This window comes from Peromyscus leucopus, chromosome X (assembly GCF_004664715.2).
Source record: "Peromyscus leucopus breed LL Stock chromosome X, UCI_PerLeu_2.1, whole genome shotgun sequence".
Classification (NCBI taxonomy): Eukaryota; Metazoa; Chordata; class Mammalia; order Rodentia; family Cricetidae; genus Peromyscus; species Peromyscus leucopus.
In genome coordinates, this window is record NC_051083.1 from 56009315 (window position 1) to 56036746 (window position 27432).

Here is a 27432-nt window from a genome sequence, read left to right on the forward strand (position 1 = left end):
TTCATCCTGAAGGTCACATTGAACTTAAAGATGTAGCATTATCTTTTATTTTATTTTAGCTACTTTTTTTCTTCTTTGTGGTTAATAAAATACATTTTAAGACATCCTAACATCTGAGGCAAATTCTGCTTTCACCATTATTTCCTAGTGTTGTTTGCTTAGACACACTGTTTTATTTACAGTGTGTGGCAGATAGTTACCAGCATATTCACTGCAATAGCTTGGTTAGAATATGGCTTGTCTCACTTGCTATATCTCTGGTGAGGATGCAGACTCTCTGAGACTCACAGGAAGGGAGCAATATACTAGCAACACTTCTGAACACCTCAAGCCATGCCTGAAGTTCAGATTAAGCTGTACACTGGGAAGACATTCCAGGTGGTGGTGAGGTTCAGCCCTGATTTTGAGCTCACTTACTTTCACAGTAGAGAAATACTGAATTGCATGATTTGCAAGATGGCCCATTAGGTGCTGTCTTCTCAGGAGAACAGCCCTTTGTGTTGTACTCACAGAGCCTCAGGCCCCATGTAGCGGAGGCCTGGTAAAGCAGCCACCTCTACTTCCACAAAAGTGATGCTCTGAAGATAGAGCAAGTAGGTGCTGCTATTCCTGGAGGCAAGGGGCCAGAAGTTTCTACATTCTCTATTTCTTAATCTTTTAAAACTGTTCTATAATTTGGGATCTAGACTCATGGGAAGAACAGTCATGTCCAAAAGAGAACTAGCTTGTCTTTTAAAGGGGGTGGGGGTGACTCTGTCACATATTTTGTGCTAGTCCTTGTAAATTGTGTAGCTGGTTCTATCTGCTTACTTCAGGAAAGAAGTAAAGTGGTATTCCAGGGCTAGAAGGTCTTCTCACAGAATAAGATTAACATTATTTCAATGGAAATGTTATGGTATCATATTTCAGTTTTGACACAAATTTGGTTCAAATTTTAAATTTTGACAATAGATTTCCATTAAATAATATCATAGCTCTGATATTTGAGGATTCCCTCAGTTGCTCTAAGGACACCCTGGCCTCATGGGCAGAGCGCAAAGGCGGCTTGTTAACTTCCTGCTTTCCCACTCTGTAGCATGGGAAGTCAGCGAGTGTCTTTGGAGGTTGGTTGCGAATGGGTGGAGACAGAGCAGTAGGGCGATTGCTGCATTAGCAACTCCTTTCACAACAGCTCTCTTTTGTCATTTTGTACCCAGATTTCCGTTGGTTAGCCTCAACTTTATCTTCCTCATTTCTGTTTCCTCTTCATGACACAGAGTCCTTCCGAACATGTGACCTTCCTGCTCACAACATAAAGCGCAGCTTTCCCTGATCTCTATAGTTCGGTTCATCACCTGTATCCCACTTCAATGACCACTTCAGGCACCAATTCAATGACAGGTATAGTATCCATTTTTTTCTCTTTGATTTCCATGCTGAGACAGTGTCTATAACAACTAACAGTGATTCGGATATGCCTAACTGATTCTCAGATCATAGTTAGGGATGCAGGTCAAAGATGAGACAGGCAAAGTTCTCTATTGGCTGTCTATCCTAGAGCTTATGATTACTGAGAGGAGGAACATGATAATTCCTAACAAATGATGGTGTTTAGAAGATAGTGGTGTAGAAGTTAAATGTTCTTCAGAACCTGAAGTTAGGAGTTCTGAAGATCATGTTTTATTTTGTCCTTTGTCTATCACTTTTCTTTCAGTGAGTCGTTTCTGCATTCTAGCACTCAGTGTTGGAGTCTCTTTTTCAAAGAAGAGGAAGACAAAGATGGAGTGCTGTCTATGTCTTAGTCTCCACATGTCTTATTTTGAAGGTTATCAGCCCTCAGCTGGGAGCAGCGATGAGACTGAAGCTTGAATATGTACCTTTAAGCACTGCTGAACAACACATGCTGGAAAGTTGGTGTTGATATGCACGGTATGACGGAGGGATGAAAGTTTCTTTTCTAGTCTTCTACTTCATTACTCCAATTTGAGAATTTAACAGTCACATAGAAAGAAGTTTGGAGGAGAAAGAGAACAAATGTGTAAGTGAGGAACAGAGGTCTAGAGAGAAGAAAGAAGGTAATTGCCCAAGGCAACACAGAATATACCACAGCTCAGTCTAACCACAGGCCAGTGATCTTTTGCCCTGCTTTAGGAGACTGAGACACCAAAAAGTAAGAGGTGCCCTGCAACTGAGACAGGTGGGGCTCCTTATATTGGAAGAAATCTGGATATTCAGGCATGTCCTGAGTACTTCTTTTTAACTAATCTATTTCCTGATATGTGGCTTATTCTGCACACTTAGATCTTTTGGTAAAACCTCATACCTCTTTTACCAAGCTTATGCCCTCCAATTTCTTTCATGAAGACTGATCTATTCTTGGTCTCATTGAGAGCAGCTTTCTGGAGCTATCCAATGGAGGATTTTGCACTCTCATGGGGATAAATGATGCTATTTTGGATAATGACGAACAGAAGAGTTTAAGAATTCTTCAATTAGCACCCCATGTAGTCATATCTCTCCTCATTCTATGGGTCTGACTAACCTTTTTCAAATGAACTTGCTTTTCTTCTATGTACTCCTTTGAACAGGTGTGAACTAGAACATCAAGAGTGAAAATGAAACTGGCCTACATCCAGCTTAATGACTGACTCCTTCCATCAATACTGGGAAACAGTATTTATAATAATCTTTTAATTCAGTGCACTGACTCTTTAACCCCTCTCATACCTCTTTTTCAGGCTTTCTGGGGTGAATGGGATCAGATAGGACATTCAGGAGGCTATGGATACCTCTGGAGTGTCCAACTCTTCTTACAGCAGGTGACAGGCAGTGAAGAGGATGACAGGAAATAACATCACCACCAACAGTCCATTACTCTTTTCTCTGCCCTTGTAAACTCAAACTCTCCTTGGATTTTACTAGCTCCAGAGTCCGAAGCAAGGTCTCTTTAAGCACCTTTAGAAGAAGCTATACAAATCTAATTAGACAATTTTCAACCACCTTGACATGTAAGACTTCTGTCTCCATCTCTAGAGAAGACAAGTTGATGCCTAAGAAAGACTTATCCCAGCTATGATTGGCTAGGATCAGTATCTATTTTGTCTGATTCTTTCCTCTGTACAACATGTGGCATGACAGGTGCTTTGCCAGAAAGCCACACTTCTGGGAGATGTAGGCAGGATTGGGAGACAGTGAGAAAAGTTAGGGAGTAGAAAAGACAGTTTGATCTTTAGCTTTTAAGTCATCAAATTGGAGTGATTGTTAACCTCTTACATTCAGCTAAGACTAGAAAAAACAGCATATTCTTACTGAAATACCATACAGGGAAGTTCTCCTTTCCTAGTAATCTTGGGATGTTTGCCACTTTTTGTGCCAGTGCTTAATACAGACCATCTTTTTTTTTTCAAACTTACATTTAGATCTGGACAGGACAAAATTCGACACTGGCAAGATGTCATTGTGAATAACAGGAATCATGTGATGCAAAAGACAATCTCAAACAAGTTACAGGAGTGAATCTCCTGGCAGTTTCCCTACTGCCCCAGTGGCTGTGAGTTCAAAGAGCCTAATGCTGCCCTGCAAAATCCACCGCCCTTCTTTGCTCTTTGCTGCTCTTTTGTAGGGGGCTATAAGAAAAAGACAGGAAATCATGATGGTGAGGAAAGCTGAGGGACACAACTTATTGCATGACCTATAGCAAGTCTTTCCCCAAACTTCCTTTTCTTATTGATAATCTTCTTTTTCCTTTTATTTTATTTTACAATACTATTCAGTTCTACATATCATCTTATTGATAATCTTGAGTTGGTAAAATCAGATGAGTTATAAGGGAATTTTACTAGGATTTGTTCTTTACTATTTATGAGAAAGCTGGCCAAGGCCACAAGAAATTACTGTTTCATTTCTGTTAAACATACTGTCAATCATTTAGTTCATGTTAATATTTATTTCATTTATTTATTTTAATTTTAAAAACACATTTTAGTCACTTTCTTTCTGTACAGAGTTTTGTACATGTTAGTCAAATGCTCTGCCAATGAGTTTTATCCCCAGGCCTTTTGTTTGTTTGTTTGAGATAGGGTCATATTACATAGTCCAGGTTGGCCTCAAACCTGAAGTTTTCCTGCCTCTGTCTACGAATGGTGATATTCAGGCATGTACTATCATAACTGGCTATAACCACAGTTCATGAGCATTTGCTACATAACAAGTACTAAGTTAATGGCTTTATATGCTTTATTACATATTGTCACAATGACTTTATGCACATTCTTGTGGCTATAAAAAAAACTAGATGTCAGGGACATAAAATCATTTATCTAAGCTGTCCAGCTAGTTAATGGCAGAGCTAGAATTCAAGCCCATTTTTAAAAGTCAAAGTCTAGGTACATAACTGGGATGCTGAAAACACAGCATGAAGGAAGTCAATAGGTGGAAGGAACAAGGATATTGTCTTTGAGGCCTTTCAAATCAGGGAGGCAGGATGGTGACCAAACTATCCTGTTTCAGCTGAATAGAAGAGTTAACCGTGGCTTGGGCCACTGGAGCCTCCAGACAAACACTCAGGATCCCAGTTTTGGGATGGAGTCTTAGGCCTATTTTGCTCACTTCCCTCTTTTGGTGTTTCAGCTGGACATGTCAGCCTCTGCCATTTGCCTGGGGCTCAGGGGATAACTTAATGACCACATTCCTTCTCTTTCCAGGTGCACATCTTCGAGGATGCCCAGTGGAAGTTCCTGATCTGGCCTTCTGCAGTGTCACGCTCCGTGTATTTGACAAGCTGAGTTGGACACTCTGTGTGGTAGAGTGTCAGTTTGTCAAATACCCCAAGTGTGGCTCATGCCTGTCAGCTCCAGGCCCAGGACAGAAGAACAGCTAGCCTGCTGGCTATATATGAATATTTATGAAACACCAAGCTCTCTCATGTTACTCTATGGTTTTTGAGGGAACTATAACATTTTGTCAGGGGACATAGGGGTAAGAATGATGAAGCTCTGGGGCCCAAAAATCTGGGATATATCTATCTACTTACCTTGTGAGAATGCCATGGAATGCACCATGGTATTGAAAATACATGAGTGATACCAGGAAGAAGTGCTATTTGATTTATTATCGTCTTCTTTTACATTGCTCTTCTTGCAGCCTGAACACCAGAATTTTCATACAAGTATCATGACTTTTATAAGAAAGTAGGACATAGAAATCAACTTTCTTGCCCTTGGAGCACATCTTGACCTTACCTACAGCTTATCTTTTTCTCTTTGCTTTTCTCCTTCTTAAACCACTCTTCCCGTTTCTCTTTGCACACCCAATTCTTCCATTTACTTTCAGACCATGCCAAATTCCAATCTCTCTGGGCAGTTTTGAAAGTCTACCTAGACTTTTTCTTTACTCCTTGACTAGATATAGGCATGTGCTTTTACATTTCCTGCCACCCAATATATCCTCATAAATTGTCAGTGAATTGTTCCCGGGTATATTCTTGAATTCCCCATTACATTGTAAGAGTCTAGAGCATATTATATTTACTTGATTGCTGTCTTTCCTACCATTGTCCAACATTTTAATTTATTTAATAAAAGTTAAGCAATTAATTGATGTCCTACTTGTCCATTGCCTTTGGGTATGTGGGTCAAATATCACCCAGGGTTTTGTGGGAAAAAAAAAATCAAGCTGTGGGTATTCAAATGATATAGTGTATACAAGTAGTAACCAAATGGGATTTTTTTTCTGAGAAATAGGACTTAGGGCTGGAGAAATAGGATAAGGAAAAAATAGGCTCAGAGGGCAAATAAATTTTGGAATTATTTGTTTACATGGAACTTTTTAACAGAATTTTCTGAGCCTTTAATAATCTAATGCTGCCCTGAGTGAACTTCTAATACAGAACTATAGAAACGGATTTCTAATATCTATCTCCAGAGTCTAACATTTCATTATTTTATACATACATATATATGTATATATATATATATATATATTTACATTTCATGATATATTGGCAAGCTTCTCTAGAGAAATCCCATACTTTCCCTCTGTTCTGGAGATACCTACTTTCACTCTAACTTTCCACTTACCAGCCAGCCACCTAAATGAAAAGACCTGTCTTGTCACCCCATTTTTGCTTAGAAGAGCCTAAAGGCTGCCCATTCTATATAGGAATGACTCACTGGTTTATCCCACATGGAAAAACATCTTAGTTTAGGGGGCAAAGAGCATCTTCAGAAGATGTCTGCAGCAATGTATGCACACTGCTAAAAATCCATAGGTCTCAATTTCAGTCTCTGTCCTGCCCTTGGCTTGATACATGTCACTCTGGACAAGTCATCGTTTCTCTCTGGCCCTCATTTCCCAATTTGTGATATGTGAATGCTCAGATCAGTAATCTTTAAAGCTTTTTTCAGATGAAAGACTAGGAGGCATCCCTGGTGGTTCCTGTGTAGGGGCTTCCCTGAATTTGTGATTAATTTTACTAGGGCAATTTCAATAAAAAATTCTCTCCTGAAGCCCAATGGTTTTTGTTTGAGCAGAATAAGATAAATGAGTGTTTTCAAAGGCTTGGGGGGCTGGACTCAGAGCTGTTTCATGAAGGAAGCTGAGGTTTCTACTGGGTGGGGCCCCTGTTGTGGAGGCTTGTAAGTGAAATGGAGAAGAAGAAGTTGTCCTTCTCACCAATTATGTGTAGCTAGCATTCAGCAAAGAGGAAAATGCTGAGGTTTTAATCATTGACTTGGTAGCTTCAGTGGGGGTGAAATGGGGAGGACTCTTACTTGTTCTTTTTGTGCACTATTTTGACTTTTGTAATCATCTTAAAGTGGGAGCAGCTCTTGTTGAAACCTGATCTGATCCCGTGCTTATGCAGAAAACATAGGCAACGTAGTAATTCTCATGAATAGCAAGGAAGTTGATTGGGCATGAAATACATGGTGGGAAGGAAACAGTGTAAACTTGGCCCCAAACAATTTCTTTACAAGGGAGTTTGAGTCAAAGGTACATGTATATATAGTCCTTCCCTTCCCTCCTCTTCGCCTCCCCTTCCCTCTACCTTCCTCTCCCTCTCTCTTCCCCCTCCCCTCCTCTCCTCTCCCTTCCCTTCTCTTTCCTAACAAACAAACAAACAAAAAAAAAAACAAAAAAAAAAGAATCTGTTACTCTTAACCCTTTCCACATTGTAAGAAGAGTTCAGGAGTTAGAGAAGATGACCAATGAATATTGTAACTAACCTAAAGATTTTACTGGTACTACACACATGCTTTGAAAAGAAGGGAACTACTTCATATCTACATCCATAGTTCTGTGAGAAAGAAGTGGGGCTTCTTGCCAAACTTCCTGTTGCCCTGAAAAGAGTCATCAAGCAGAGCTGAAAGAAAGATGGAGTTGGGGATGGATGTTATGTAGAATACTGTTTAAAAAAAGTTTGATTTGCTTTAGATAGGACTATCCATGGTGTGAGAAGGGAAATGGCATGAGTTCAGAGGTGACCAGGTAACCAAGAAACAACTGACAGTAACAAAAGGCAAAGGTATAGCTCAGCAGCCCTCTAATTCCAGCTACGTGGAAGTCTAAGGCAGCTGGCAAATTCAAAGCCTAGAGAGGGAAATAAAGGCAACCCTGGGCAAGTTAATGAGAGCTCATATAAATAAAAAGTAAAAAGAGTACAAGAATATAGCTCAGTGGTAGAGGACTTGGTTATCTCAGGTTAAATTTCTTGTAAAACACACACACACACACACACACACACACACACATGCACTTTCTTTAAAGCACATACACACAGAGCAGAAAAGTGTATGATCTATATTTCTAGGGGTGCTTACCATCTTATTTAGTCTCATTTTATGTAGGTTTTATTGTGTCTTGAGAGAAGACAAACACAACTGAAGTTGCTGTCATGATTAAATATTTATTAACACCAAAAAGAATACAAGGGCATTAGATTCTCAGTGTAGGAACAGATTTGTACCTTGGCCTGTGATTTGGCAATATTAATCAAAAGTCCTCTGGCTCTAGAGAAAGGGATGTAATCATGGACACAGATGGTTGCCTGAGTTGGTAGGACTGAGCCTCGTCTGATTTTTCTGGTGATGCCTTAAGGCATAAAGAAGAACCTCTAGTGCTGTGGGAATTTTTCTGGTGTTTGCAGAGGAGTTGTAGAGGCCCCGGGCAGAACATAGAAGGGTCCAGGGCCAAATCCAGAAGCTAGCTTTCTTGAGGTGCATATGGTAAATTCTTAGCCAAACCAAGATTTCCTTCCCAGTGGCCCCAACATTGGCAAAGTTGATACTTTAGGTTGTGTAGGAAGAAAGGAAGCAAGTAAGAAAGCTATTCTAAGGGCAAGAACTGAGTAAGTCAGTAGACCTTGACTTAGAGGGGCATTTTAGCAGATGTTGTTGTCTTCAGTAGCAAGAACTTCATAGTTTCTGGGAGCTGTGTGAAACAGGTATGAATAATCATTGTTGATCTGGGTGATTATTTGGTACTCTTGGCCCAGGCAAGGCTCATCAGAATAGTCATTGATCAGAGCATGAGAATCTGGTTCATCACTGAAGTGTCCACTTGAGAAGGTAGTCACCCTTGTGGTTTCTTCAGAGTTGCTTGTCTCCCTGGCACACACCCTATGGACCAAGATCCAATTACTCAAGAGAAAGATTTTGGGCTTAGATCCTGCTTTCTAGCATCCTGCCTCCCGAGTTCTTATCCACTGACTCCTAGGATCATGTCAGATAGGGATTGTGAGGACAGAAAGTTGGTATACCTAAATCATCTTGTGCATTCATGGATATAGGATACAACATGAGAACATTCATCTGAGGGGATAAAGTATTTTCTGACCCTGAAGGACTCTTTTAGGACTAGTCTCCAGGTTTTTTTGCCAATGATCAACAGAATTTAGGGCATGGGATGGTTAATAAATTAGAAAAGGAGAGGTTATCTTACCTGGTCACTTCATAGACGTGCTCTAGAAAGCAAGGAAGAAGTAGGTTAGAAATTTATATGTAGAGTAGACAAGGGTCAAGCATGAAACCACAGTACCAGTCCAAAAACGGGGGAAGGAAACAGAAGAGAATTCAAGGTACCAGCTTTCTAATATTGAGAGATATTGTCATGAGTTGATATCCAGGGATATAGATTTGTCAGAGAAGTGGAAGGTACACATGCTTGATCTCCATCCCCTTTGCCATTTCTGACTTAGAACATCAGGCTGAAGATATTGCCTAGTGGGGTTAAAGGGAGAACACGCCAGACTGTTCTTCACTTAGGATTCTCATCAAAGAGTCTCAGAAAATTCTGTGGGGAACTTGATTGCCCAGCTACAGCCCAGGAAAAATGCACTGAATTTGGTTCCATGTCAGAGACCATAACCCAGTCCATTTTCAAGTGTGCTGATGTTGCTATTACTCAAGAAAGGGCTCAGTTGTTACATAACCTCTTTTACTGTGTGTGTGTGTGTGTGTGTGTGTGTGTGTGTGTGTGTGTGTGTGTGTGTGTGATTTATATCATATATTGGAAAAGTTGGTGTTTCATTTAATTAATGAAATATGTAATTACTGAAAACCCTAAAACTAAAAGGGACCCAACTAGATAGTCATTGCCTCCTAGTGTCTGTGGAGGAGAACTGTTCTCTATTGCAGAGGATTAAATTGGCACAAAGATGGGTATTTCTTGATACAGCTCTCTTCCCTCTAGGTGCTTATGCTAGTTCAGGGTAGCAACTGGAAATTCATGTATTAAATTATAAGAAAGATAACAATGCAAAATATGGGAGTTCTGTTTTGTAGAGAATCACATTTCCATGCTTTATTTCCCCCAACTGGACTGGACTGGGAGCTTCTGTACTTCCAAGTCCGTTTTTTTTATTTATATACTCAGTATCTGGAATACAAACTATGCTCAGTAGCTACAGACTAAATTGAATCACTACTCTGAAGCTGTCTCTCTTAAAGAGAAACAGAAAGCAGGAATTCTGGGAAGGCAAACTAAGAAGGGTAAAAAAATAAAACACAAAGACACATTGTGTAAGCATGTTTGTGCTTGTTTGAATTCAGTGACCAGAAATAAGTATAAGTAAAAGTGACTACTGGATGGGAAGAAAATTGGGCTAGACCCACATCATAGAGGGTCTTATTCCCTTGAGCTACGAGGAACTATGAAATATTTGGGGATATTTTAAGAGGCAAATAATATGTAGTTACTCTCTTAACCTTAATAAGACTATGGTTTAGCTAGAGTTTTCCTGCCTTGCCCACAGTCAGGACAAAACTCTCTCACCCGCCAGTCCCACAGCCGCTCAGACACAACCAAGTAAACACAAAGACTTATATTGCTTGAAAACTGTATGGCCATGGTAGGCTTCTTGCTAACTGTTCTTATAGCTTAAATTAATCCATTTCCACAAATCTATAGCCTGCCACATGGCTCGTGGTTTACCGGCATCTTTTCATGCTGCTTGTCAGGGTGGCGGCCGGCAGTGACTCCTTCTGTCTTTCTGTTCTTTTATTTCTCCTCTCTGTTAGTCCTGCCTATACTTCCTGCCTAGCCATGTGCCAATCAGTGTTTTATTTATTGACCAATCAGAGCAACTTGACATATAGACCATCCCACAGCACAGCCAAGTGCAGACCATCTCAGATACCTGCACTCAGCCCGTGGTCCTAATCATCCTCTATGTGGACCTGCTGGGTAAAGCCATGAGGAACCCAAGAATGGGCTCCCACAGGACATACAGAACAGCACTATGGTGAATGGTTTCCTTCAAATGGAGCTAGTAATTTTAGCCATTTGTGGAATTTCCACTCTCAAGATCATCCTGATGGATCACAGTCATGGTAACTGGCCAACATCATAGGTTCTACTTGAGACCCTGGGGAAGGAGATAGACAAGGCTCACTTCTATTTGATTAAAGTGATCCACAGCTGAAAAGGTGTTTATGAGTGCAAGATGCTACAGAAAAGTAGACAAGATAATTCTAGGCAAAATGACTAGTGCAGGGGTACTGAATTATAACTTTTTCTTAGAAACAAACAATTCAATGGCCCTCAACTTTGGGTTTTCCATACTCATTAAATAGCTCTGACAATGCTGTCTTCATCATACTACTTCCCTGATCAAAACAACTGGGTTAATCTTAGGGCCATGGCAAGGCCTAGTAAAGAAATTCTTTAGGCTGGAATTCAAAACCTGTTATAATTAGAAAGGAACCTTCATTCTCCCCTCTATTTCACTATTGCTTAACTGAATGAATTTCCCTTTGTGATGATCCACATGCATTTGAAGTTTAGGCCTTTATACTTCTGCTCACTTGTTTTCACATTCCTGGAATACTGTCCCTTCAAATATTGTCTTCATTCAGTATGACCTAGTTCCAGTTATACCTTTTGAAAGGCTTTGTTGATTATTATTCCAGCTCTGACTCTTTTCTCCACTATTTGTTCAATATCACCTTCTCTACATTTTGAATCATTAATCTGTCTGCAAGGTATGCTATTGATAAATTCTATGCTTCAACTTTGAAATCCTCACATAAATTGCAAGCAACTTGAGGGCAGCTTCTCTGCCATTCTTATAAGATGATTCATTACAAAGATAGCTGTACTTGGCTGGGTACCCTAGATTTTTATATGCTGTGTCATGAGTCTTACATCATTATTTGCAAAGACAATGAATATCTGTCCCTTTTTATTTCTACCATTACTCTAAAACTAGTCTTCAAGATCGTTGGAATGTTAGGCATACTGCCTCATATAGAATGTAGATAAATATACCATTAGAAAGAAGGAATGAACAGAAGCCAACCGTCCCTACTTATCACTCACCTTGTTGGAATTTCCTGCGGCGGAACATGATATAAGCTATGGTGATAACCACTACGCATCCAAGTGACATGATGAAGATGATGGCAATTGGCAGGCCCCTTCCTAAAAGACAAATTAAGACTAAGTGGTATTTGGTTAAAGAAGAGGTCAGTCAAAGGCCTTACCCACTGTTGGACCTTGTGCATAACAAAACATATCAGGCAAGATGTGCCTGTGGTGTGGTAGTAGCAAGACCAGTGAAGGATAACTAAGAGGTTTCTGATTGGAACTGAGGACTGCTCCACAGGAGGGAATATCATGCCTGGTACTGTATTCCTGGTCAATGTCTGGGGTGGGGGGGAGGTGTATCATGGGCTCTAGAGTAGAACTTGCTTTTTTAATTTTTGTAAATATTCCATTTGCTACCTGAACATTACACCCATAAACTTAGGCTTCTCTCAGTATTGGACTAAGAAGCTTATTTTGCATTTGATAGCAAACCATGCAGAGATGCATAACTGGTGAAAGTGCCGAGAAGAGACTAAGTGCTCATTTCTAGTTTTAGTTTATGTGCATTGGTGTTTTGCCTGCACTCATATCTGTGTGATGGTGTCAGATGCCCTGGAACTGGAGTAACAGACAGTTGTGAGCTGCCATGTAGATGCTGGGAATTGAATCTGGGACCTCTGGAAGAGCAGCCAGTGCTCTTAACATTGAGCCATCTCTCCAGCCCAAGTGCTCATTTCTAAACAGCACATTTTTATCACACCCACCCACCCACACATGGGGGTGTGCTCAAAGAACATCATTAAAGAGATTAAGAGCCAGACAATGAGGAAACGTGCTGGGAAATGTTGTTTTCTGAGCATGACAGGGCTATTGCATTCATGAATTTATAGTAGTATAGTAGCTAGTGTTATCTGCTAAAACTGATGTAAGATCAAGCCAACATCCGCATAGATAGTACATGTGTTCTTCAGGCCCTACTCCTTACTGAAGATAGCTTCTGGAGGAGGAGACTCATTCTCTTTTCAGTATGTTCCCACTGAGGGCTTTCCCATATTCCAGTGGATGGACCCAAACTCATGCACATCTAGGTGGTACTGATCAGATTTAGTGGGTTATCTAAAGTGAAGACATGAAGTTAGCAGGGGTCAGTTTGCAGAGTATATGGTTGGAGCTGGAAGAGAGAAATGAGAGGTGGGTATGATCGTATTTCATTTTATACATGTATAAAATTCTCCAGAATCAAGAAGTTATAATAAAAGTGTTGAATGTTTATATAACATTCCTTTAAAAAGACAAGATTGGGTGGGAATGGTGGCATTTGGGAGGCAGAGGCAGGCAGATCTTTGTGAGTCTGGGGTCAGCCTGTTATATATACCTGGCTCCTGGATGGCCAGTGCTACATTTGTCAATAATGCAACATTGCTTATCCAATGGGAATAGTAATGATCCAAATGGGAAATTTTTTAGTTAACATTCAAGAATAAAATAAATAAATTCGTTGTTAAACACACACACACACACACACACACACATATACACATATATACATACTAACCAATTATCTAGCAATGGAAATATATTTGCATATACCATACATGTATATATTCATATGAAACCACCACTGACTCTGATAAACATTCTGAGTAAAAGAAACCAACTACAAAAATACATTATTTTATTCCTTTATAAGAGTACAAAATAGCTTAAAATAATACATGGCAATAGTGATTAGGAAAATAAATCATTTGGTGGGGATTAGACAACAGGTAATGTGGTTGTGAAGCATGCCCCTTTTTAAAATTTTTAAATATTAATTTACCTATACATTATTCATATACTATGCTTCAGTAAAAAGTTTGCTAAATTTTTAAAAAGCAGACAAACAAAAATCAGCCTTGGGAAAAAAGATCAAATCAGAAACTCTAAGTATCAGCCTAGAGCATCTTGCCATTCTGAGCTAGCCAGAGAGACAAACAAAATCCCACATTCTTCAGAAAATCTTGATAAATGTCAGAGATACAATGTCAAAACCAATTCTCTAAGTCCCACTGGTTGATTGCTTTTTTGGCCACAGCCAGATTTCCATTCTTTCCATGGGGCCAAGATAGGAGGCTTTCATTTTGCCTTAAGAAAAAGAAAGTGGTGTTGTGACTCATCAGCTTTTCAGAAATGCTATATTCATGAGATTCTGGCAAGTTATGTTAAGCCATAAAGACTCTCTTCACTATAGTATTCTTTGCTCAAGTTCCATGCTTTTTTTTTCCTCAAAACTATTTCCACTCAGACATCTAAGGTACTTTGAGAGTTAATACTGTCAACTTGAAAAGATCTAGATGCTTCTAGGAGACAAGCCTCTGGGCATTGCCTTAACTGTGGGCATCATTCTTCTATGGGTTGGCATCATGGATAGAATAAACAAGAGCATTCTCTGCTTTCTGGTTGTAGATCTGGTGTGATTATCAGCCATGACTTCCTTGCCATGCTAGACCATCCCCTTGAGCTGTGAGCCCGAATAAAGCCTTCCTTTCTTAAGTTGCCTTTGTCAGGTGTTTCATTGCAGAAATGAGGTTAAGTAACTAATGCAGGCACTAATATGGTTGAAGGAATATACAGTACAAAGATTCCAGTCTGAAGTCTTATTTACTTATTGTGTGGCCATATAGGCCAGATAATTGGCCTTCCTCCAAAGATGTTTGCATTCAGATTCCTAGAATTATATGTAATACAAAGAAGAATAAATGTTAAAGGCATAATTAAGGCTGATAGTTATCTGCAGCTAAAATAGGGAAATTATCATTAATGTTACTGATGGACTCAATATAATCCTAAGGACTGATTTAATGGTGAAGGTAGGAGATATGAGAGAAGGTAAGAGTCAGAGGGAGATTGGAACGTATTACATTTCTAATTTATAGATGAAATAGATGAAAGAAGTCATGAGCTAAGGAATGTAGTAGCTTCTACAGAGTGGAAAGTATCAGGGAATGGATTCTTTCACAAAGCTTCAAGAAGGACTGTAACACTACTGGCACCTGATTTTACTACACTAATAATTATGTCAGACTTTTGATAAATGTAAGTATGAAGTAACATCTTTATGTCATTTTAATACAGAAAATTTGAGGTACATTTTTATATCAGTCACAGAAAAGTTAATATAGTGGAGCTAGTGAAATCATTAACTGTTGCTGGACTTTAGTTTCCTCATAACTTCAATGACACATTTGAGTGATATTCAATGCCCTTCTTTTATTTACTTTCATTTCATGATAATCAGCACTCAGAATAACATATTCATCATACTTTGTTTGGATTGATTTTTCTCTCCACCACTGCATCCTGCCTTCTTGCCACTTGTAGCCGGTCCCAGTGGTTACCGTTTCATGTCACATGTGTTGTACTTCCCTCCTCACCTCCTTCCTTAAAACTGGTTCTGTTTGTTTGTTTGTTTTGGAGGGATGGTTAGGCAGATGGGTCAGTGGCTAACATATTTTGTGTATAAGCAAAACCAGAGTTCACATCGCATTACCCACATAAAAATCAGACATAGCCACGAGAATCTGTAACCACAGTGTTCAGGGACAGAGACAAGTGAATTCTATGTTCTAGTGGGCCAGCTAGTCTAGCCAAGGTAGTGAGCTTTAGGACAGTGAGAGACTCTGTCTCAAAAAAAGAAGGGGATGGGCTGGAGAGACGGCTCAGCAGTTAAGAGCACTGGCTGCTCTTCCAGAGGACCTGGGTTCAATTCCAAGCTCCCACATGGCAGCTGACAACTGTCTGTAACTCCTGTTCCAGAGGGTCTGACACCTTCACACACACATACATGTGAGCAAAACATCTGTATCCATAAAATACAAATAAATAAATTATAAAAAAATAAAGTAGAGAACAATAGAAGAAGCATCTAAAGAAGAGCTCTGGTCTCCACATGAGCAGACACAGGCAAGCATGCGCACACATATGTACATTATACCAAACACAAACGAACACACACACACACACACACACACACACACACACACACACACACAATATTGCATTTTCCTTCTCATTAGCCTCTTTTTAGTTTCATGGCTTATCCCTCATTCATTCTTACAAAAATACACACGCATAAAAATTGACATATAAGAAAAAAATTTAACATTTATGTTATTGAACCTAGGTTACTCCAGTTAACATATTTTCCAGTTCCATACATTTTCTTGACATTTCATGTTTTTCTTTATGATTAAAAAAATTCCTTTGTCATATATAATGTGTTTTCCTTGTCCATTCATCTGTTGGTGGCTATTTAGGCTGATTTTATTTCCTGTTGTGAACAGAACAGCAGTAAACATGGATGTGCAAATATGTCCATGGTAGGATATAAAGTCTTGGTATATGCCCAGAAGTGTGAATGGGATATTTTTTCTCATTTTGTGTTCAGCAAGTTCATTGTTGTATATGTGAAAATATTGATTTTATATGGGCATTATGTATCCTGAAACTTTATTATGAACACTGTATTTAATAAAACTGAAGGTGATACACACCTTTATCTCATTTCATATTTTAGAATGCTCTAAGTTTTTCAACTTAGTATAGTGTTGGTTCAGACTTTTCATAGGTAGCATTTAATTGTGTTGAGGTATGTCCTTGAGATTCCTACTTTCAACTGAACTTTTATTAAGAAGCTGTGTTGAACTTTATAAAATGCCTTCTCTGTATCTATAGAGCTAATCAGGTTATGTTGATAATCATACTTGGCAGTGCTGCTGCCCACATGGAATTGACTTTGGAGGAATGAAGGATGCAAAAGTTAGTGGGTCCTGAATTCTTCCCCCATGGTTTCAAATAACCTCTAAGGTCAGACAAAGTGTGGCAAGAAAGTTCATCCATGAAGGTTCTGAGAGGTCAAGTGCTACAGTCCACAGGAATATATCATAAGAATTTAGCTGGTTATGGCAAAGTCACTACCTGGAGGAATCAGGGAATTCCTCCAGAGGAAGCCAAATCCCAAGGTGTTTTTGGTGTTACTTGGCTTGTTATATATCAGCTGTATTCTGTTATGAAAATCATGTGTGCCTTCATAGTTTTCCCAATTGACTTTTCCCTAAGAAGGGTTAACAATGTGGACTGATCACTCTCTGGGCATACACGTTCCAGGTATTTGGAGAACAGCCTCCGGAAAGGCTTTCTCTGGAAGCAGATATCTCCCTTAGCCACTTTCAAGGACTACAGGAAATACCACCCAGGTGGGAGCCCAACTTCTGAGGACTAACAATGATAGCAGCCCACATGCAAGTCTCCTGACTTAAGGTAAATTCCACAAGGAGACACCGCCTAGGAGAGGTGAACATTAAACAATAGCTTTACACAATTTATCTTGGACCCCCCCTTTATATACCGGGACTTCCAGGGCACAGGACAGAGAAGAGAAAAGAGAATGGATGAACTAAATGGGTAAGAACTTGAGAGGAACAAACTGAGATGGGCAAGAACTAGATTGATGGGCTAGAAGAGAGGACTAGAGGAACAAGATGGAAGATGAGGAAGAGCCAGATGGGGAAGAACAAGATGAGGAAGACCCAGATGAGAGAGAAGGAGATGGGAGAGGAGCTGATAGGGGAAAGAACTAGATAGATGAGAACCTAGAAGGGACAGAACTAAATGAAGGAATTAAGATAGAACCTAGAGGGGAGAGTAGATAAATATAGAGAGAAATCAGGCAAGAAAGGAGCTAGATATGAGAGCAGAATAGAAGCTGTGTAGAGAGAGAACTATCACAGAATAATAAAGTGTATGAACTAAGGAGTTTCTTGTACATAGATTCATTTCGTTTCATCAAAGATTAATTATCAGGTGGTTGTAGATTCTCCCCAGAAACTGGGAGGGGACTATCGAGGGGCTGCACCCCCATAGTCCCCTATAGTCAAGTGGCCCTGAATGGCCACTGTACAAAGGGAGTGCAAACAGCCTGACAGGGAATGATGTTGTGGGCAGCAAAATCAGAGGGGTAGAGCCATATAAGCCCTCTGACATCAGACATAGAGCTATGGAGCTAAAGAATTTTGGAATTTGTCCTTCTGGATTTCCATCTTCCTTCGGTCTAGTATTTCCTTACTATGCCCCATTTCTTACTTTTAGCATGGGAATGTATATTATGTGCTATTGTATGTTAGATATAATTACTTTTTTACAGTGTGTTACAACTAAGAAATTGTCTTGATTGTAGTGTTTCTGATGGGCTCAATGTAATCATAAGGATCAATTTAATCTGAAGAGACTTTGGATTTTAAATATTATTCTGATGGTGCAAGACTATGGGGACTCTGGAAGTTGAACTAACTGAAGTTTGCTTTATGATGTGGGCATTAAGGCTAGGGAGTAGAATGTGGTAGATTGGGTGAGGTGTCCCTCATGGGTGTTGAGATTGAGAATACTTGGTCCCCAGTTGGTTGCTGTTTGAGGAGTATTATGAGAGTAGAGGAAGTATGTTAGTGGGTGTGCACTTTGAGGTTTCAAAAGCCATGTGCTACCTCCAGTTTGTTCTCTTGGCTTCTTGTTTGTGGTTGGACTTATGTGCGTTCAACTTCCTGATGCCTGCCACCTGCTTTCATCTATCATCAAGGACTGTAGCCCTTTTAAATCTGTAATCTCAGTATACCCTTCCTTCTGTAAGTTACGTTGGTCATGGTGTTTCATCATAGAATAGAAAAATAGCTAATACACAATTCAAGTATCTTGGGAGAGAAGAGGCCAATCCCAAACCCAGTACATAAGAAGACATAATAAAGATTAGGAATTGACATAAATAAAACACACATTGAAAGAATAATACATGATATTAACCAAATAGTTGGTTATTTAAATAGATCAAGATGAAAAAACTCCATAGCTAAAATAATCAAAAGAAAGAGAAAGAAGTCTCAAATTAGTGAAATTAAAGATGAAAAGAGCTTTGTTAGACTTCAATGAAATTAGGATTATTAGAAAACACTTTAAAAATTATAAACAACTTGGAAAACTGTAAGAAATAGATTAGTCTCTAAACACATATGCCTTATTGTACTAGTTCCTTTTCTGCTGCTGTGAGAAAACACCACAACCAAAGGCAGCTTAAAGAACAAGGAATTTATGGTTTCCGATGAATAAGAGTCTGTCATGGCACGGAAGTACGGAAGCAAGCATGGGTTTGGCAGCAGAAACAGGAAGTTGAGAGCTCAATCACATTCTTCAACATCAAACACAATGCAGAGAAAAGAATCTGGAACTGCGGTGAGGCTATAAACGCTCAAAGGGCAACCCCAGTGATGTACATTCTTCACAAGGACTATGCCATACTAAATAGTACCGCCAACTGGGGACGAAAAACTCAGTGAACCTATAGGGGACGTTGACATTCAAGACATTACATTCCACTCTGTGATCTTGAGAGGTTTATGATCACATCATAATACAAAATGCACTTAGTCAAACTTTAAAAGTCCTCACAATCTGTGACAGTCTCAAAACTATTTAAAAGTCCAATGTCTCTTCTGAGACCCAAATAAATTTCTTATCTATAGCCTCCTGTAACATCAAAAAGCAGATCACATACTTCCAACATAAAAATGGCAGAGAATAAACATTACCATTCCAAAAGGCAGAAATGGGGGGATAGTAAGGAAATAATGGAATGAAGAGAGACTAAAATCTAGCAGGGCAGATATCAAATCATGTAGCCTCCTTTCTGGAGACACAGGGGTTATATGGCTCTGCACTCCTGCTTTGCTGCCTGCAACAGGCATTTCTTTCTTGGGCTGCTACCACTCCCTATCTGCAGTTCTCCTTGGGAGATGTTTCATGGCTTTAGCATCATCAGCATCTTGGGATATCCAACACAATTCAGGCTTCATTTTTCACAGCCTGAACATAATACAATGTTCTCTAGGGCATCTTGCCTTCTCAGGCTGTTCATATAGGGACTGCCCTGTCACCCATTTCGGTTTTAAGTGGCTCCTATTCTCAATCAATTCTAAGATATACATTTGCTGATGATACCAATCTCAGTTGACAATGATTATTTTCAGAGCTTGAAATATGTTGTTCTCTGTTTTCCTGGACTTTATTGCTGCTGATGAGAGATCTGATGTTATAAGGACATTCATGCTTCTGCCTCTGAGTTGGCATTTTCCCTGTAAAAGTTTTAGTTAGTACTTTATTTGGATGAATACTTCTTTCTCTTGGTTTGGAAAATTCTTGGCTATAATTTCATTGAATATATTGTCTAAGCATTTTGACTTGATCTCTGCTCCTTCTTCTACATATGGATTATTAGGTTTGGTCTCTTGAATGTATCCATGACTTCTCAAACATTTTAGTTGTGTTCGTTAATGTTTTTTTTTTTTATGTATTTCCTTATGCATTATTTTCTTTGCCTTGTCACTCACCCTTGAAATTCATTCTTCTGCCTGATCTTACCTGTTCATGATGATTTCTGCTGTCCTTTTTATTTTATTTCTTATTAGAGCATTTATCTAGCATGTTTGAGACCACTGGTTCAATCCGCAGTAACATATGCCTTCAATGATACAATGCCAGAGTGTGACACAATGAGTAATAGTTATCGAACTATTTCACACTGAATAATCAAAACAGATACTTGATGGGTACCGTGAGTCATACATGTTCTGTGGTTTATCTGGAATTAACAACTGCTTGTACGACCATGGAATAATCTGGAGAGTTCTGATGGATGGTCTATAGAAGCACAAGTAAAAATAAGAATCTTATTGTTTAAGAGTAGCAGCTAAAAATTAATGAAAATAAATTCATTAGGCATATTAGTGTGTATTAGCTGACTAGAAGCTTGTGATGAAATAATACAAAGTATTTTTTTTTTCTTTGAGATTTTAATCCCTGAGATCCTGATTTGGGGATCTGTGAGAATTTTGGGGAATAAAAATTAGCTGTGAGATGCTGCAAAAGCCCTTTGTCAAGAATTCAAGTAGTGGAGGACTGCTTTGATCTTTAGCTATTCCATTTCCTGTCTCCTTAGGATAGAAGGCTGAGTTCATGGTCTTAATACTACTTTTTTTTTTCAGTGTTTGAGAAGTATATTGCTATAGCAATAGAAAACAAACTAAGAACACATTTACCTCTTTTTTAATCACAATCTGACTTTTTTATTTTTGTATCTTTATCTTTCCCTTTCTATCTTACCTACCCAGTTTAGCTTCTGGACTCTTCCTTAATTGTGGAGTTGAATTCTGCATAGAGAATTTACAAGGAGTCACAAAGTTCAGAGTCAAACAAGAATGATAGAATTCCTAATGTTACTCCTACCTGGGTCAGCAATGGCCTTCTCATGGTTTTCATTCTCTGGGCCAGCAGTGGTCCCATCATGTTTTCCATTCACTGGGCCAGCAACAGACTCTTTAAATTTTCCATTCCCCTTAGTGGTCCAGTCAAAGGTTGATTTCACTGTAGTTGTTGCTGTTAGAACAGAGAATCAAGGTCAGAGATCTCTCTATTACTGAAGAGATGTGAGCATCAGGGATGACAGAAAAGGATTGATGTCTTTGCTGGAGATCTCTTCTGGGCTTCCAGAGTGTCTAGTCATTGTTGTTTTTCTGTTGGCTCAGTGGCTACACCTGAATCCACTGATAATTTAACTACTTTCTGCAGCTCTGTTGCCATGTAGTCAGTACTCCTCTGCTCAGAGCATGTGCGCCTTGGCGGGATTTCTGATCCTGCCAGCATTGGCTCTGTTGATGCTACGAAATACAGTTTTTAACTAAGTGTCTATTATTCTGTCTACCAATAAAGATTTGGGAGTCAGATGTTGGGGTGAAAACCTGTTAGCTCAGAGGGCTGAGAAGCAACCAGCTGACCTTCCTTTTGCCTGGAGACCCAGTAAGAGAACATCTCTCCATTTGTCCCTCCCCAAAAAAGACCATGAATCTCTAAGTCCCTCCCTACTCCTTCCTCTGTATCTCTCTCTCTCTGTCTTCCTGGGTCCTCTGTACTCTCTATGGCTAATTCTTGTCAACTAGTCACTGGCTTTGCTCCCTGATCCAAGGTTGATTTTATTAACACAGTCTAGGTGTTTCACAACACAACCAAATATCCTGCAACAAGCTATATCATTGGTCTATATTGTACTATGACGTGAAATATCTGTTTTTTTTCCCTATATGGGGTTGCCAGAAGAAACAAGATATACAAAGAAGAAGTAGTCTCAAAGTCACATAGTAAATCAGGTTAGGAAATATGTAACATAATGCATTCTTCTTGCTTCTTTTCACAAAGAAAACTGTATACTCATGATTCACATTCTCCACTACCATTTGGCACGTTTCTTTTGTATTCATTCATATACTACCATGACATCTCCGAGTAATACAGTAGTCTCTTTGCCCAAAGTTAATCGACTTGCATATCCTTGGATTGCAAACATTTTTTTTAAGAATTCTGTAAAAAAGCACTAGTAAAACTTACCTTCCAGAGCAGACTGCATGGTTGTAGGTGCTTCAGTATTGATTTTACGTGGATTAGAGGAGTCTGCAAGGATAAAAGGAGCCTGGTTTAGGAATCTGATACCCTTAGCCAAACAATTGAAGATACTAGTAAAATTAGGAAATAGGTTGCACCTCTTAACCCTTCCCTCATTATGCTGGCAACTTCTATTGCATGTTCATTATTCCTCACACACCATTCTAAGGTAAAGTTCATAATTCAAGGTTCAAAGACTTTCATTGAATCTCTATCTAGAGTTTAGGGGGTCTCAAAACTTCGTTGAGGAAATGTGTTTTAATAATCACTAACTTTTAACTGAAATATAATGATTTGTTCATGAGAAAGATTTCAGAAGTATAACAAAGAAGGTGTTAGTCGGTGACTTCAATGAAAATGGTCAAGTAATATCTACTAAAAATTTACCCCCTCACAGAAATAAAGGCATAGCTGAAATATTTTGATATTATCATTTTCCCCAGAATTTCAGAAATTGGTTCATAAGAACTTACAGTGTTTATGGAAGAAAAGCAGCCCAGTTATATTAATAACATGAAGCTTTTTGGCATTTCAACTTAATTCAGAGGTAATAAAAATTAATACCCTATTCCAGGTGCAAGAGAAATCAACTCATTCCTTTTAAGAAATATTACCTTTCTTTGACCTATCTAATGATTTCTTGAAAAATATGACTTCAAATACTTGTTTTATTTAGCATCTGTGCTAAAAGTCTCTCTCCACGGCTAGGAGGAAATTTGTCACACAGTTTGGGGAAAGAAGAGAGTAACCAATAATTTTAAAAGGAAATGCTCACAAATTAGATATCTCCAGGAAGTGTTAAAAGTTTGACAACTCCCCAGAGTCAAGGATGCCATATACTTTCTTAAAGTCTTGTGTATATTCAGAAAAAAATATAAGAAAGGCATAAGTTCATGCTTATGGTTAGCCCTTGAGGTTTCACATTAACCTAAAATAAATAATGTGCCATAATTGTAAACTGGATGCATATTGATGTCAGTGCTAAACAAGCAACATAGTTCTCTGGTCAATAATACATGATTCATTTCCCCCGACAGTTAAGAAGATCTCTACCCAGTTATTAGTTGACTTCTAAGCTAATCATATAGTGAACTCAGTGGCTATCTCATGCCAACAATTAGTTTTATTTAAAAGTCATCAACAAAATTCCTGAGCAAACAAATAATTAAATAAATAAAAAAACAAATAACAAGAGTGAACATGTGCTTGTAGTTCCAACTACAAGTATAATTTTAGTTTGGGCAGCATAGAGAACTCCCATCTAAAACATAAACAATCCCCAAATGAAAGGCAAGGAGGAACCAAGACATTTCCCAGGTAAATAATGACTGTGAGGTTCTCTAGTAGATAGGACCCATAAGAAATGTCAAAAGGCACTCTTCAAACTAAAATAAAGGGACAGTGGAGCATATCCAAAACTAATATTAAGAAATAAAAAAGCACCCATAGAGGTTACTATAGAGGTGAATATCGAGTGTAAACATACTTTTCCAACCTGACTGAAAAACAAAAACCTTTACAAAACAATACTATTTTTGGTTGTGAGCCTAGCCTTTAACAGCTGAGCCATCTCTTTAGCCCTGCAAAACAATAATTCTAAATCAATGCTCATATCATTATAATATACTAAGATGTAATTTGCAGTAATGATAGAATTAAATGATAAGAAATTGAGCTGTACACAAACAGCATTTTGTATACTATGAAACTAAACTGGAATAAATCCAATAAATTAGGAATGGATGGTATCCTACAGACAGAAATAATGAAAACATTTAGTAAATGCCTTAGTTAAGATTATATGGCTGTGATAAAACACCATGACCGAACTTGAGTAAAAAGCAACTTGAGTAAAAAAGAATTTATTTCAGCTTACAAACCTCAGGTCATGCTCTGTCACTTAGAGAAGTTATGGCAGGGACTTATGGTAGGAAACTAGAGGCAGGAAATTCAGAAGCAGGAGCCATGGAGGAATGTTGCTTATTGGATTTCTCCCCATGGCTCACTCAGCCTGCTTTCTTATAGCACCCAGGATCAGCAACCCAGTACTGCCTGTGGTGAATTGGGCCCTCTGTCATCAATCATTGGCCAAGAAAATATACCACAGGCTTGCTCAAAGGCCAGTCTAGTGGGGACATTTTCTCAGTTGAGGTTTTCTCATCCAAAATGACTCTAGCTTCTATGAAATTGACATAAAACTAGCCAACACAACAAACTGAACAATAATTGAAGTATACAATGCACTAGAAATTATCAATTGATCATCAAAGGTAGAAGCAATGGATGAATATAGAAAGAAGTATAAAGGATAAAGACCACAAATAGAAAACTGGATGTAAATCTTTTATCAATAATTTGATTAAATATAAGTAGAAAATTTCAGATCGAAAGACAGAGAGTCTGAGAGTATCACATCTAACTATATGATATGCTTGCTTACTCAAAGGAAAAAAAGGTTTTAAAGTAAAAGAATGTCAAAAGATGTACCATGCAGTCATTAGCCAAGATATAGGTAGAATGAATATACTGATATATGACAAATTATATTTGAGAAAAAATATTTTACTCGGGACAAAGTAGAACAACTTGTAATCATAAAATTTCTTTTGTGAAGGATAAAACTCATTTATAAACATATACTGATAATAATAAAGCCCCAAAAATTCATGAAGAAAAAATTAGTAGAATTGGGTAGAGAAATGTTCTATTTACCAATAATAATTTGCATTCAATACCCCACTTTAAATGATTTATATAATAACTAGAACAGAGATAATTAAGAATCTTCAAGGATTGAACAACAATGTTAACCAACAGTGACATATATAACATATTCATGTAATAATAGCAGAGTAGATACTGTTATCAAGTACACATGGAACATTATTTGAAATAGATGATAATTTGTACATAAAATAATTCTCAGTAAATTATAAAAATATCTGAAATAATATGCATCTTCACCAGCTGAATTAAATAAAATTAGAAGTAGGGCCTAGAGTGTTGGCATAGTGGTTCAGAGTTCTTTTTGCTCTTGCAGAGTACCTGGGTATGGTTCCCAGCCCTGACATAGCCACTCATTACTATATAGAGCCCAAGTTCCAGGGAATCTATGTGCTCTTCTGAACTCCACAGGCACCAGGCAAGTCCTTTGTACATACATATTATGCTGGTTTGAATGAAAATGGCCCCTATAGGTTCATGTATTTGAAACTATGGTCCCTAGTTGGTGCCACAGTTTGGGAAGGATTAGGAGATGTGGCCTTATTGGAGGAAATGTGTCACTAGGGATCAGCTTTGAAGTTTGAAAAGATTTGTGCCCTTCCCAGTTTTCTCTTGCTCAGGCTCCTGTTTTCAGATCAAGATGTGAGCTCTAACTGTTCCTGCAGTCATGCCTTTGCTCTGGTGTCATGCACTCTAACCCTTTGAAACACTCATATGCATAAAATAGTAAATAAATAAATTTTAAAAAGGAAATGTTAACTTCTAAAGACAAACTGGGAAACTTCAAATTATGGAATGTAAACAAGTAAAAAATTATTGGACTGCTGGTTAAACAGCTCTTAAGAAGGAAAAGTCAAGCCAAAGTGGCTTCACTATTCAGTTCTACCAGACCTTAGGCAAGTCAAGGAATGCCAAGTATAGCGGGACATGCTACAATAACACAAGTATTAAGATAAAAAATAGGGTAGTGTAAAGAGTGTTGTTTCTCTGATTTCTTTCTCAGCCCATTTATCATTTGTATATAGGATGGGTTGTGGTAGTATTGTGTTCCCCAAAATATTGTGCACCCTAATAAACTTATGTGGGGTCATTGACAGAACAGCCACTAGATACAAAGGCTAGAAAATGGTGGCACTCACACCTTTAAACCTAGCACTCCAGAGGCAGAAATCCATCTGTTCAAGGATACAGCCAAGCATGGTGACTCACGCCTTTAATCCCAGAAAGCCAGCCTTTAATTCCAGGGAGTGGTGGTAGAAATCAGAAAGGTATATAAAGCTTGAGGACCAGAAACTAGAAGAATTTGGCTGGTTAAGCTTTTAGCTGGTTAAGCATTCAGGCTTTTGAGAAGCAGTTCAGCTGAGATTCATTCTGAATGAGGACTCAGAGACAGCCAATATGAGGAAACAATATCAGCTGAGAAGTTGGCCAAGTGTGGTTAGATGTGGCTTGCTCTGTCTCTCTAATTTTCCAGTGTTCACTCCAATACTCTGAGTTTTTTTTATTAATAAGAACTTTTAAGATTCATGCTACATCCTGTTTTTTTTTGAGTTAATCCTGTATCTCCCCACGTTACTGAAGATGTTTTTCAGCTGTGGGAGTTCCCTGGTAGAAATTTTGTGGTCACTTATGTATACTATCATATCATCTGCATATAGTGAAAGTTTGATTCCTTTTCCCATTTGTATTCTTTGGCCTCCTTTTGTTGTCTTATTGCTCTAGCTAGAACTTGGAGTACTATATTGAATAGATAAGGGGAGAGTGGACAGCCTTGTCTTGTTCCTGATTTTAGTGGAATCTCTTTGAGTTTCTCTTCATTTAATTTGATGGTGGCTGTTCACTTGCTGCATATTGCTTTATGTTTAGGTATGTTCCTTGTATTCCTGATCTCTCGAAGACCTTTATCATGAAGGGGTGTTGGATTTTTTCAAAGGCCTTTTCTGCATCTTATGAGATGATTATATAATTTTTTTCTTTTTGTTTGTATTGTGGATTACACTGAAAGTTTTTCATATGTTGAGCCATCCCTGCATCTCTGGGATGAAGCCTCATTAATCACAGTGGATAGTATTGTTGATGTGTTCTTGCATTTGGTTTGACAATATTTTATTGAGTATTTTTGCATCAATGTTCATGAGGGAGTTTGGTCTGTATTTCCCTTTCTTTGTTTTATCTCATGTGATTTGGGTATCAGGGTAACTGTAGCCTAATAGAAAGAGTTTGGCAATGTTCCTTAACAAGTGCTTCTATTACCTTAGGGTTTATAGTTCTATTTAAATTGTTTATCTGGTCTTGGATTAATCCTGGTATGTGATACCTATCCAGAAAATTGTCCATTTCTTTTAGATTTTCTAATTTTGTGGAGTACAGGGTTTTGAAGTATGACCTAACGATTCCCTGGATTTCCTTGGT

General features: G+C 38.5%; 1 protein-coding gene and 1 long non-coding RNA gene across 2 annotated transcripts in view; one reads left to right on the plus strand and one right to left on the minus strand.

The window, feature by feature from the left end:
- Positions 1 to 1252: 1252 nt before the first annotated feature.
- On the plus strand, positions 1253 to 5573 carry LOC114706499. The gene is made up of 3 exons (XR_005089974.1): positions 1253 to 1380; positions 1805 to 1908; positions 4683 to 5573. It is a non-coding gene; the product is annotated as an uncharacterized LOC114706499 (long non-coding RNA).
- A 2289-nt stretch (positions 5574 to 7862) lies between these two features.
- The window catches only part of Vsig4 (V-set and immunoglobulin domain containing 4), a 45849-nt gene continuing 26279 nt past the window's right edge, over positions 7863 to 27432 (minus strand). The window contains exons 5-9 of the mRNA XM_028888879.2: positions 22243 to 22305; positions 21088 to 21237; positions 11794 to 11895; positions 8917 to 8938; positions 7863 to 8594 (exon numbers count right to left, since the gene is read on the minus strand). Coding sequence (XP_028744712.1) covers positions 8357 to 8594; positions 8917 to 8938; positions 11794 to 11895; positions 21088 to 21237; positions 22243 to 22305 — 575 coding nt within the window. The 3' untranslated portion in view covers positions 7863 to 8356. The remainder of the gene's footprint in view (positions 8595 to 8916; positions 8939 to 11793; positions 11896 to 21087; positions 21238 to 22242; positions 22306 to 27432) is intronic.